The following is a 13,646-nucleotide window of genomic DNA, read 5'->3' as shown; positions in this document are numbered from 1 at the left end:
ACGCTCTGTGTAAACAAAAGGATGGGATGACAGAGGATGACAAAGACTAGATTCATATGATGTGACAGAAACACTCGGCAGCCTGAGGAGCTTACTGGGAGCAGAGAGCAACCACAGGTTTGTGTAGGCAACCAGACGGGTTTTCAACATTTTTTATTTATATTACCATGACATACTCATGAACACAACTCACACAACATAGCCTCCCGTTCTTGTCTTTCTGTTTTCCGTTTAAGCTGATCCTTTCCCCAAAATGTGCTTCCCCCATATAGCTATATTGTGTCTGGGGCACCGAAGCAGCAGGAAGTTTGGCTTTTTCAAGAGAGGATTTTCTCCCGAGTTTCAGGCAGCTTCAGGGCCACCAGACCTCCACAGACAAGGGCAGCGAAGGCCAGGAAGATGGGGATGATCTTAGTGATGCCAATGAAGGCTGCAAAGATGAAGCTGGCAAGGATGGCTGCAAGCTTACAGATCCCGTTCAAGATACCGAACGCTGTCCCTCTGCAGAGTCAAAAAACAGAGAAGCATGAGCATGTGTTGACTGACTGATGGACTGAAAAAGTTAATAATGATGTACATTTGGACCAATGGGTAAAGGGCAGTGTTTTAATTGGCATATTGGTTTTTCTGATTCCAAAAATCTAAATCACAGGCTTCAGCTGACTTTATAACATTTCCAACTGATTAATTTAATCAAGAAATGGACATTGACAAAAAATTAATAGTATTTCACTTGCATTCCCGTATGGAGCCTGGTAAATCAGGCTGAATGGAAAAACCCAACAAATAAGTCAATTTTACATTGACTAACAAAGTAAATCCAAAGTGACCTTTACAAAGCTGCAAATGAATAAATAAATCACACTTGTTTCCCGTGATGGGTTTGAAGCTAATTAAATAATTAACTTTCTGTCAATAGAGGGTGGTGGTAATGCTTGCTAGTGGAAGAAGCAAAGCAGAGAGAGGAGGAAAAAACAACAACTACAGTGGACATCCATAAGAGGAAAAAGGAGAGAGCTCTCCTTTGGGAATTACTTTTATCTGTGGAAATATCTGGCATATTATATCTGGGAAAACGCTGGTCAGTCACATGGCTTTATTGTTTGCTGGCTCAGAATTGAAACAGCTTTTGGGTCATATAATTTTCCATTTTCCAAGTTGTTTCCATTCTCCCTAATATGCACCACCTAAAGTGAGCATATGTATGAGTTTGTTCATCTGGAGAAGCTTTTATTCTTATTGTTTTGGTAATGGGATGACAATGCAAACTCAGCTTTTGTTCAAAATAATTATCACTCTCATATATTCTAACAATAAATTGAACTTCTACTTTTACAACATGAAAAAAAGCCCTAACTGACAGGTTTAACAACTGCGTGGCCGTCTTGGGTAATGAGTTTGGCTGGAGCTACTGGAGTGTCAACTTAAATACTTAATAGTGATCTGTATGAAAACAAAGTGGATGTAATGATCAATGTGGCACTTTGAAAGCTGTTACCCATAAACAAGCCTGGTTTTAAAAATTGGCTCCTACCTTTTAGCAGAGGGATAAAGCTCCACAGAAATGACCTCTAATCCATTCCAGGCTGCCACACTGACAGCATAGAAGAGACACTGCCAACATATTACAGCTCCTTGACTGAAACTTAACAGCAGCAGGAAAGTGCATGCTGACGACGCCAGCATAGAACCACCTGGAAAGAAAGACAAACCGATCATGCAACCCAGTCTGACTGCAGTCTGGGAAATAGTCCCAACTTTGCATCTACTCATTCATGTCCTTTGACACAACACAAATATCTTGTTAAATCTTACTCTTAACCCTGCTTCGTTTGGTTTAGACGGCAATCCTTCTTTACGAATGAAAAGACTAAAATCCGCCCTGTCACATTACTGTGTGTTCAAAAAACTCCCTTTTTCTAGTTTATTTGAGTGACTCGTCCTACCCATTCTAAAAATAAAACAAATAGAGGTCCAGGTAGAAAAAGATGCTTCCAACTTAAACACATTGCTTTGTAGTCAAGCTTACAAATGTCTTTCTGCCAAGAAAACAGAATTAATTTTTTGACTATTTCACCATAGAAAAATTTTTTTGCTGTACCGTACTGACGCTTTCTGCTCCTCTCACCTATTATTCGGATTCTTCCTATCTTGTCCATGAACAGTGCTGAGATGATGTTGCCAGGCAACACAGCTAAACTGCCCAGGAAGCTGACCATGTAGATGACTATATCATTTTCCTCCTGGAAGTTCAAGTGGCATCCTTTCTTTGGGTGGAGAAAGGTGGTGTTTTCCATTCGACATTCTTTGAACTTTTCCTGCCACAGATCTGCGAAGAAAGCACAGAGAACTTGAAACGGGGAGAGTTGCTTTGGACTTAGCTTTCTCCTCTAACTGCTTCAGGAGAGACCTATGGCTTTGGCTAACAATAGCTGTATCATATCATCCTAGTATGGTACCTGTGTTATAGAAGACAGTGTTTTTGATGGTGCAATTCTCAAAGAACGTGTTGGTTGATTTGATATCCTCAAAGTAGCAGTTCTCAAACAGAGAATCCTCAAACTTGACAGACTTAATCTCAATATTTGCAAACCTAAATGAAAGTAAAGAAAAAAACATGAAGCTGCAGCCTGGACAAACTGTTAATCATACTTTGAAGTCCCCACACGTAAAAGGGACATACATTACTAGCCGGTTAAGGAAACATACTTATCATGTATGTACTCTCCCTCACGGTGGAGTTGGTTGACCAAAGAGAAATTAAAGTGGAAGCGCTCCACGCGTTCTCTATGAAACACTCGGACCTTGGACTCGTACTCCTCAAACTGCATGTACTTGATCATATCAGGAAACCAAACTCCCAGCCCGTGGTAGCTAATACACACAAAAACATAATAAAACAAGCACATGAAGCAAAAGCAACCCATGGAAGTGAGACAGTTTGAAGTTCTTCCACAAGATTAAAAGAGAAGCATTTCTGTTTGTGTGCTTTAGCCAAAAATCTCAACATGGATGCTGTGGTACCTGAAGGCCATGCAGAACCACACAATGACCAGGAAGAGGCCTTGAAGTCTGAGCTCTGGAGCAGATAAAGACATCACGTTGGCCATCACCTTTTGGAAGGAGAGACGGACAATCAAAGCTTGACATGTTTGGTAGAACTCACAGCTGTACGTGACAATTACCATAATCCCTTTAAGACAGCATAATTGAGGGTGACGCAGTGGTGTCTGGGTGCTTTCAACCAAACGGATCCAGAGGCCAACTGACGTTAGCTGGGGACTGGATAGCTCTACTAAGTACCACACGCGTAAGAGATGTTGCCAGTGGTGCGTTCGTGTGTTCATGTGTTCCCTGCAAGTCAGGCTAGGAAAAAAAAAACCTACAAAAAGGCATCTACAAACAATCGTCAGTTTCCTCAGTCCAGATGTAAAAAGGAGAAAACTTTCACCAACAGTTAAACTGTGTTAAACACAGAAGAACGCAATCTGATCTTTGTCATCCTGGTCACCAAAGCAGTACAGGAGCACCTTTACACATTTTGTGTCTCCAACACATAAATGCAATGTGAAATAGTTATGGTCTTTTCAAATGCATGACTTAGACAAGGTGTGTATGCTCTACAGGACAGAAAAACAAATTCAACGTGCATTTTTGTTTTATGCTTTCATGTCTTGCTCATTGTATTATCCAATAATTTTCCAGACCTGCTGCAGCATGGTCATTTTTCGGACAGTCCAGCGCTGGAAGGCAGTTCCAGTGTCGCTCTGGATCTCTATGAACTCATCCTCCTGGGTTTGTGGAGTCTTAATGTTGGTGACCTGCACATAGAAAGCACAAGGTGGGGGTATGACCATTGTTCTCATCTTCATACTAATCATTATTAGTTTTAGACTTTTGTTGAAGGCAGACACAGAAAGTCTAAACCAGCCCTCACGCTTTGGCTTGTTGTACGTGGGCTGTTCCAAACATATTAGTGTTAGACTTTCTAAGGACAGTGTATGTATGGCTCTGTGTGGAGGTCCGTGTACACTCCAGTTTGTCATGATGCTTATTTTGCTGTTGTTGTGTCACTGTAGTGTAGTGGCTACTACAAAAATTGTGTCAGCTACTCAAGCTATTGAAATTCAAAATAGATGCAGGGTACAAACCCTATTGAGGTCTATCTACTTTTTATTTATACAGAGCATCCTCCAGTCTGACTCCAAAACATCAAATTAGATATAATCATGCTTCTCTGGTTTTCTCAGCAGTCTGCAGTTGTCTTTGTGTGCATCTGCGAAAGGAAAGTATGATTCTGGTGTTCTTTAGAATAATACAGGCCTGAGACCTTTCACTGCACCTATATAAGCACATAGACTTCCTGTTTGGTCTGTCTGTTGTACAGTTCATATAGTACAGACAGTATATCTGCTTCATATTTCATCCAAATCCTTTGAAAGTTTGCTAAACATCAGCTGTTGGTGTGAATAAAGGCTTACAGTGAAGACTCTCTCAGGCTCCCCCTTAGCTTTCCAGTTGGTGTCATGAACTTGTCGCAGGATCATCCACGCCTCATCGTGTCGGGCATTCTGAAAACCACACACGCATACACATCAATGAATGTCTCTGTAAGCTTCAAGAGCACTCTGTAATGGGCTTTGGTATGTGTAGATTAAATTATACTTTGTGGTCTACTATATTTAAGAACGACTCTTTTAATTATGGCTCACAGTTTGATCGCTGAAACTTTCCCACATACTGCTCTGCCACTGCCAGACACACCAGCTGAGTGAAAATGTTCCCATTGGGTCTGTCTCTTATCAGAAGGAGTCAGAGTGTGATAACATGGGGGAGTGTTGCAGCAGTAACACACAAATACAATACCACATGTGGTTAAAGAGTTGACATTGTCCTGGATGGGAAACAGCGGTGGGTGGGTGTTCTGCTGATGCCTTAGCAGCTCTCTGCTACCTTTGCATAGCAGTGGGATGTTACTGTGTTTGCTGATGACTCATCTTTCTTAACCAATCACAACTTGATGTTTAATGCTGTACATTGGCATTGAATATTCGGATACTACACTAACATAACTGCTATTTGTGAAATCTATTTGGGGGATTTCAGACCTCCAGCAGGAAACGTGGACTCTCCGGCATGAAGATGACTCCGATGAGTGCAGCCAGTGCAGGAAAGAGGCACACAAAAATAAATATTCTCCAGCTGTGCATCTGAAACTGTGAACCAATCGCGAAGCCCCAACCTTTGAAAAGAAGTACAAAACAAATTAATATTTCAAATTTTTTTTTCAATTAAATTGAGGCAAATGTGAGTGTGTTTTGGTCTCTTTATCAAGCTTAATACTGCTAGATATTTGATTGTTTTACTTTGAATACATTATTTCTTTATCAAATAATTGCCATGTTAACTTCTCTATATGAGTCATACTGGCTTGTACCAAGGAACACTGTTAATTTAATTCAACCTCATCGAGCAAACAGAGAGGCCAAAGTCCAAAAAAGTTCCTGCAGTGAATTCAATTTTGATGAAAAGTGAAATACTGACTCTGTTTTCTCACTTAGAATGCAGCATCATTTTAAGTGTTTGTGTGTCGACATATTTTGCTTGTGTTTACTGATGGGAGTCTGCATGTTACCATAGTGTGGAATGATTCCCCAGGCGGTAAACGAGGCGTACAGGCCTCCCAGCATCCAGAACATGCAGAGCCAGCTCAGATGTTCTCCGCGCTTATCCATCTGCAGGAACTCAGTGAAGTAGGTGTACACGATCGGGATGGATCCACCAATTCTGGGGCGAGAAGCACAGTAATGTCGTTGTTGTCCTTGTCAGACACAATTCTTTTAACCTGATTTTCCTGTATTCCCTCAGTTGCTGTCGGCATCTAAATGTTCAGATAGCTTTGGTTTCGTGAATTCAGATTTTAAAAAGTATATCTCAATTTCTACCATTCTGCACTGGCTTTTCATCGGATATGAACTGTGTTGCTGAAAGCAGTAAAATAAAGAAAAAAACAGCTTATTTGTCTTTATTGTGTATTGATTTCAGCTTCAGACCTCCAAGTTCATATCACGATTGTGGAAAAACAAACTCAAGCATCCAATATCCAATACTCGACTTTATTTCTGAGGTAGAAATGCAGTGAAATAAGAAACTTATCATTAAATGCATTGTGGTATGTAATAACAGAAAAATTGATGGTTTCAACTGAACATTTCATGGACTGCAGCATCAGCGTTTGATGTTAGATCCATATTTCAGCCTAAATCTGAATTCTATTTCCTTTCTCAAATCTTTTTCATGATATTTTCAACTTTGGCTTAGACCAGTTTAAACAATGCAATAAACCATGACTGTGTGTTTTTTTTCTTTTCTTTTTATTCTACAAAACATTTTAATAATGCAGTGTAAATCTAGCTTTAGTCAGGGTGCAAACACATTATCAACAGAAAGTGTCTTTGAAATTTGCAAAATCCGTCGGTGCACAGAAATAACCTCATTCTAATGAGCAGAAGACAGCAGGAAGTGAGCACTAAAACTGAAATGTAGAACAAGTACACTTGTCTTAATTAATGCAACAAAGACAATATCTGTTGAGGTAAATGACCAGTGTCTTTGAGGCGGTATCTTTCAGCTACTACAAATGCTGCAAGTATTGCAAACTCAAAAACTGTAAGTATCAGAGGAAAAAAAAAGAACAGCACAGTGTTTATGTGCTATGTTGTTAATGAACATAAACAAAGAAATGACCCCGCTGCTATTGAGTTTTTATCAAAGTATCCACCATATTGTTCCAAAACAGCCACAGTTTGCACTAATGGAAGTGCTACCTGTTACACAAGTTACTTAAATGTCAGGCATCTTATTTTGTTTCCACCAACTGGATTATTCAAAGAAAAGGTCAGTCATTATGAATATCCAGTTGAGTTGCCATTTGTTCAAGCTCTGCAAACACAAATGTGAATCTAGAAAATGTGTCTCACCCAAAGCCGGAGCAGAACCTGAAGAAGAGGAAGAAGCCATAGCCCTGAGCGAAGCAGGACAGGAAGGAGAAGACCAGGTCGATGGTCAGGACGTAGATCAGACACTTCCTCCTCCCCATTTTATCACACAAACCACCCCACACCAATGCTCCCACCATCATGGCCACATACACCAGCAGACCTGTAAATACACAGAGTGACTCACACTTACAATGTACGCTTTACAAATACTCACATGTCTGCATGCCTGTGCAAATGCATACACACAAACATCCAACACTAAGATGACTTGTGACCAAGATGAACATGCTCATTGTGTCCACCAGGGGTCTCCCTTTACCTATGGGTGAAAACAGAGGGCACAGAAATCATCACGCTCCCAACTGTATATCAGTGTGATGCATCCTTTCATCAGAGGTCTGATCAACATGGATATTTCCGGATATTCATCGTGACGTGCCAAGGAAATACACGTAGGCTGATAATAGCTATACCTGAAAGCTGACAGTGAAAGAAAAGGTCACAGTCATTTGGAGGCTTCTACAGGGAGAGTTTTTCTACAAACCTGCTTTTAGCTTTGTTCACATGTGACAAGTGTTGCTCCAGCTGTCTTTGTGGGTTTTTTTTCTGTGCTTTCTGCAACATTTCACTGTTGCCATGAATACAAGATCATCTGAGTCATAGTGATCCGGAGTCTGTGCCAGCATTCAACAGGCAGCAGGTTTACTGTGCCATTCCTTCTATTTGCAGGGTACTGTAACTCTCGAGGGAGTGTGATATGCTCTTGTTTGTTGTCAGGACTGAATCATACAGCTTCAGCCATCCACCCCACCAAATAGTTAAACGTTTGGACCCATACTTCCTGCCTGCTCTGTGTTTTTACTACACAGCCCTAATTACAGAGGGCCTAAGCAGCTTAGCGGCACGTGGAGCCATAGTGTGCACCTTCCCCATGGATTACTAAACGATCCAAATGCTCTGACAGTCCACACGCCAAGCTGCGCATCCCATTCAACAAGGGGCCGTTCAGGACACCAGGGGACTGAAAGTCAAAGTCGTCATGTCACCTAATATCTTGGTCTAACCGATGCTTGAGGCGGTGTGTATGTCTTTGATATGTACACGGACAAGCTGACAGGAAGGGCAAGTGATCAGAAAGAATATCCTTCAGGTGGAGGTCCAGAATTCATCCCATCAGCACTAAGCCTGAAAAAGTGTCCTTGAGCCCAGATAGGACACTGCAAACCTGGAGGGGAAGGAGAATTCTTCTTTTCCTTGTAATATTAAAAGTGATAGTGCTGTAGTCCATTTATTGCATCTAGAAGATGGGGTAATCTATCAATGAAAAGATGCAGCTGTGGACAAATAAATCTCACAGTATACACTGAGTAGAATAAAGCTAATCCTGTGGACAAAACTCAATCCAGATATAACTCTGAATTACTTCATATAATTATGTTAGTTTCCATATATAAGAGATAAGATCACTACTGATGATGTAGCCATACTTCCCTTACATCAACAAGAGGATCATATTTAAGAGATAACAATGTGAGTCTTGTGAATACTCAACATTGGACACCTATCATTCGCAAAAAAGGTAATGAGTGACAAGTTAATGATGCTGTTTCCCCACTTATTTTTAACTGGATGATTGCAGCTCACTCTGAAGCACATATTTGTCACTAATAGAGTAACGTTTGTGTGCTTTTACATTTCTAACCAGATGCCATGTAAGCATCATCATTTTCAAGATACCCAATCAATGTTTTTAAGATGATGAACACAAAGTTGATAACCTCTCAAATGGCCTTTATTTGATATCTATAGTTTGTTAAATAGCTAAAAAAAATCTGGATTTTAGTTGGGGAGAATTCAAGCTGATTAATCATCAATAGCAGAGTGCTAGGCAGCTACTTAACCCTTGTTTGAGACAAGGAAAACTAGTAACTGTGAAGGTGTTATGCTAATGTGTTTCATGATGTAGACACCTGAAAGAAGTAAAGTCTGGACTACAAACGAGGCCATTTAGGCAATTCAGGAGAATAACTCCATATTGTGAGAATTTTCTATTACTTCTACATACAGAAAAGATTGTACAAACACACCGAATGACTTGCAAAATCTAAAAAACTGAATATGCCCGCTTTAGTATATTACCAGTACATCTTATAAATTACTCCAATGGGTTCAGTTGGAATGAATTTTGAATGCAAAAGCCACAGCTTTTTAGAAGACATTGCTTTTGTTTAGACAACACTACACACATTTTCTAATAACTGATCTACACATTACTTATGCCGGTGCTAAGACATTCCTAAGCAAATTTTCAGAGTGTGACTTGGTTTGAAATGACTATATAACAGTTACAAAGAAGTAAGGAGTCTTTACACTACATCTGTTCAATTAAGCAACATGAAAAAGCTCTGTGGGCAGTAGCAGACATGTATGTTGGTAGCAGCAAGCAACAAAATTTCATCAAAGTGCACCATTGCCTTTTTTTGAGCAGAGCGGGCTGCTTGGATCAAGAACTTGGCCGACACAGCTGAAATTCACCACCACAGCTGACAAAACCAGACATAATCCTTATGCCCATGGCAACCAAACAAGTGGTCTTGTAAGAGTTGACTTGGAAGGAATGGGTAGATAAACAAGAAAGGTAAGTAGCAGATCTGATTGGAGAGTGTTTGAGGAATGGGTGGAAGGCTCCCTGAGAGCCGGTTTAAGTGGTCTGCAGGGACTCTGGTCAGAGTTCTGGTTATTTGTCAGATACAGAACAAAAGAGTCACAGGGGGCATCATGAAAACCTGAAACATCCGATGGCCTTGGGTTCACCATTATATCAGCAGGTTGCACAGCTAGGGATATCAAAGATTGTCATGAATAAATGTGTTTTACATGTCATATCATGGAAAATAGGAGATATAATAACTTGCACAGAGGCTAAGTCAAAGGCCACACGTCACATTTTTAAACATATTGTATGAATGATATTCTTGATTCCTGAGATTTGCAGCACAAAAAATTTAGGACATTCGAGATTATCATTTTAATAGCTTTGGAAATGCATTATAAAACCATGTCATAGTGTATGTATGGCCTTTTGAATAATCATTCTTTGCTTTATCTCTGCTATGTTTTCAGGAAATGCACTAATTAAGCAGTTTGTTTTTCCCTGTGACAATCGAAAGTGAAATCTTTGAAATTCAATAAAAATTTGGAGCTTAAAAAACAGCCAGGGCATCTTTTCCTTTTGTTTCCAGCATTGTGTCTCCCACTTATAAGCTCTTTGGTTGATTAAACCATCGAAGCACCATTAAAGCAAATGTAACAAGACTCCTGTCTTCAACAAAATGTTTGGAAGTCTACCTTCAGTCCAAGTCTGTGGATAAGATTAAACACATTTCTGCTCCCGTGTGTCTGGTGAACAAAGCATGAGCATGCATCAGATAGTGTCATTCTGACGATCTACTTCATATTCTCAGCCAGTGATCAGAACTCTCCTCCTGCTCTGCACAAACAGATGCTGTGATTTCATTTTCACCGGGCCTTCCTCCTGCTACCACAGTCTGTCAGAGGCCTGAAGCGTATCTGACAGCTCTGCACCGGGCACTGCAGGCCGCCAGGATCTCTGACTGCTGCAACATGCTCCATATTAGCCCAGGAACACACACTGAATATAATCACCACCGGGTTTCTCCTCAGTCTCTCGCAACGCTTCATCCCAGGAGCCTGTTCTTAAGATGAAATGAGTGATGTGCAATCTGCCACATCGCCTGGCTAAACATGAGGCCTTGGAAATAAGGGGAGTGCCTTTAATTTGCAGTTCAGTTGTCTGCACAGTGAGGAACAGGCGTTTTTTTAAGGTACATTTCCCAGTAAGTTATGTCTATGCTGCATACAAATTTCAAAATCTTCAACATGTTTGCTTTTGTGGTGAATTATTGTAAAAGAGTGAGGCTAACATGCAGCTGTAATAATACATATTTAATCCATAATATATTCAACAGACAACTCTATGTGTTCATTATATTCTGAACTACTGTTTCTTAAGAGAAACTGAACTCGTTAAACTATAATGATGTGTGTTGTGAGTCCCTATAGTAAAATTCTAGAACATATAGTGCCACTCGAAAGGCTTATTGAGGCTTATCATTGATGCATTGTTGCAGACAGCCCAATTCTCAGCTAGGACATACAATAGTGATTATTCTTTATTCTTGCTTTTGCCTAAAATGATCCAAGCAATGTCTCCTAACTTGCAGGAGCAACTGGGGAATATTTCCGTTTATGGTCTGCAGCCATCAAGAGCCAAACATCTGCAAGATTTTGTTTCAGCCAAGCACATCGGCACATCATTTCACTGATGAGTTCCTCCTCTCTGGGTAAGCATTGCAACTCACCGACAGATGATTGTAATTAGCAAGATTAGCAAGAACTGTGAGTTTCCTAAAGGCTATATGTCTGCTTTGGAAAAATAAGTTTGCTAAGTTGATTATTAGCAATGCTAGCTAAATGGTTTTAGGGAATGGTATGTCACCTGGTGGTCAGTTGCATGGAAATATCTAATCAACTACTGCAATGGATCACAGTGGAACATTTATGCTAAAAAAAGGATTGATTAAATTTTTTTTTCTTTTTATCAAATGCAGTTTTCAACATGAGGTTTATGAGACACATTATGAGTTTAATTTTTTAGGACACAGAACTTTGAGACACAAGGTCAGAGTAACCTTTAGCACTGACCTGTGGGAAGATGGAGTTGGACCATCCAACTCCGCCCACATCCTATTTGTTTAACATGTTACTTCAGAAGCCACACCAACCTACTCTACCACTTAACCCTACAATGGGTCTATGCATTCACAGTCACACCTGACAAAATGTTGGGGAGACCTCCTGAGTCACTCCTGCACATGACATGACATAAACAATTGCCATATACTTCGACTTGATCCCTTGTGTGCCTACCTTTAATTGTGGCAGAGGGAAATTATCAAGAAACCCCCCCCCTAAACCTAACAGCTGTGGGTTGCAGCCAGACACACTGGGAAGGCTGGAGATATTGTCAAACGAATGTGTCATGATCTTAAAAAAACATTAGGTGTCATGCTGGATCATCATGATATCATGCAGCAGAATCAAACTCCAAAACAAAATGAATCAAAGTCAAAAGGGAAACCAAACTTGGAGTCCATAAACAGCTAATAGATACTTATATACTGGCAAAAACTGACTTATATAAACTCTATATCTCTTCACAAATGTATTTTAAAACCAAAAATGGTGAGTTACTCGCATTTCACTTGCTCCAACAGAGACTCGCCAGCATGAACATGCAGCCATCTTGGAAAACAGAGTTTATAAGTTGGTTATATGAGGTTGGTAGTGGGAGAAAGGTATATATTAAAAAAGCAAGTAGTTTGTATTGACGTTTGAAATCTCATATATTGGAAATTTTGTGTTTCCATTATTGTTACGCTATTGTTTTACACTTTTACAGTTCCTGTTTGGTTAGGTTTAGGCACCAGAACTACTTAGTGTCATCTTCATTTTATATGCTGCAGGACCTGTGTTGAAATTAAGCTAAAGGGGCTGAGGTTAAAAATTAAAGCCGTGGGATCTTGACTAAATCTCATAATGTGAAGAGCTGAGTATGAGAATGGGTTCATCTTTGAGTGAGGCACAACTGTGCTGCTACTCACCCAGCATTCCTTTGTCTGCGTTGGATATGCACATGTCCTTCTCAGCACTGGGCAGGACAAAACCCACCACAAAGCCATCCACCCCATCAGCCATCAGCGCCAGGCCCAGCACGAAGAAGAGAATCCACTGGAAGCGTCCGTGGCCGCAGTCCTCCATGATGGTCTCATACTGCTCTGGTAGGTTTTCTTCCTCCTCTTCCTGTTGCGCAGCCAGACGGGCTTTCCTCCTGGCCTCCAACCGAGCTGCCCGCCGTGCTTCCTTGATCTCATCAGGGTGGGGGATGCCCTGGTACTCCCCCTCATACATCTGATCATCCTCATCTGCCCCCTCAGTGTCAGCACTGGCAGCATCATCATCCTGTGGAGGGTAGTCTGTCTGGTATGGGTAGCTTCCTCCATCTTGAGTGTAGGTATAATCTCCGCCTTCTGTCATCTGCTGGTTCACATTGTTTTGATAGGGGTCATCCATGGTTCCTGCTGTTTGTAGGGGGAGCAGGAGGGACTTTGTATTGTAGCTGTCGTATGCTGTTGAAACTCAAGTTGACAGCTATAATGGCATAATCCTCCCAAGGAGCTACAAGTTACTTTAAGTGTTGCTGTAGTCTCCTGGATCCCAAGAAACAGCAGGTCTTCTGTCGTTAGTCTCACGTTTAAGGCCTCACAAGCTGCGCTGATAGACTGTTACCTTCCTTGATTTGCACAGTGCTGCATGCTGAACCTGAAATAGACCACAAACACCTATCAAGTCGAGTCTGACTTACAGTCCAAAAGGGACTGATGGAAGCTGTTTTTTCAAAGTATGATTGTTCATCAAACTCTCTGAAAAAAAACAACAGAAAATATATGCATGATAGATCCTCTAATTATATCATTGCATTTCTTTATTGTCTTTTATTCCCAGAGGTGATGTAAAATGTTTTATTATGTTTGTTCCTGCCCAACATCAGTTTATTCTCCCATT

At 40.6% G+C, this 13,646-nt stretch overlaps 2 protein-coding genes across 2 annotated transcripts in view; both read right to left on the bottom strand.

The window, feature by feature from the left end:
* The window catches only part of lrrc28 (leucine rich repeat containing 28), a 362,729-nt gene that overhangs the window by 105,833 nt on the left and 243,250 nt on the right, over positions 1-13,646 (bottom strand). The window lies entirely within an intron of this gene.
* Positions 233-13,154, bottom strand: sv2ba (synaptic vesicle glycoprotein 2Ba). Its single transcript, XM_072381206.1, has 12 exons — positions 12,686-13,154; positions 6,981-7,161; positions 5,636-5,787; positions 5,109-5,242; positions 4,482-4,571; positions 3,708-3,821; positions 3,025-3,113; positions 2,710-2,874; positions 2,460-2,593; positions 2,129-2,329; positions 1,535-1,694; positions 233-501 (listed from the first exon to the last, which is right to left on the bottom strand). The coding sequence occupies exons 1-12, from the start codon at positions 13,152-13,154 to the stop codon at positions 318-320; spliced, it is 2,073 nt and encodes a 690-aa protein (XP_072237307.1). The 3' UTR covers positions 233-317.

Source organism: Leuresthes tenuis, unplaced genomic scaffold, assembly GCF_036924035.1.
Source record: "Leuresthes tenuis unplaced genomic scaffold, fLeuTen1.0.hap1 SCAF_2, whole genome shotgun sequence".
Lineage (NCBI taxonomy): Eukaryota > Metazoa > Chordata > Actinopteri > Atheriniformes > Atherinopsidae > Leuresthes > Leuresthes tenuis.
Note: the sequence above shows the minus strand (reverse complement) of the source record. Positions and strands in the feature narration are given on the sequence as shown.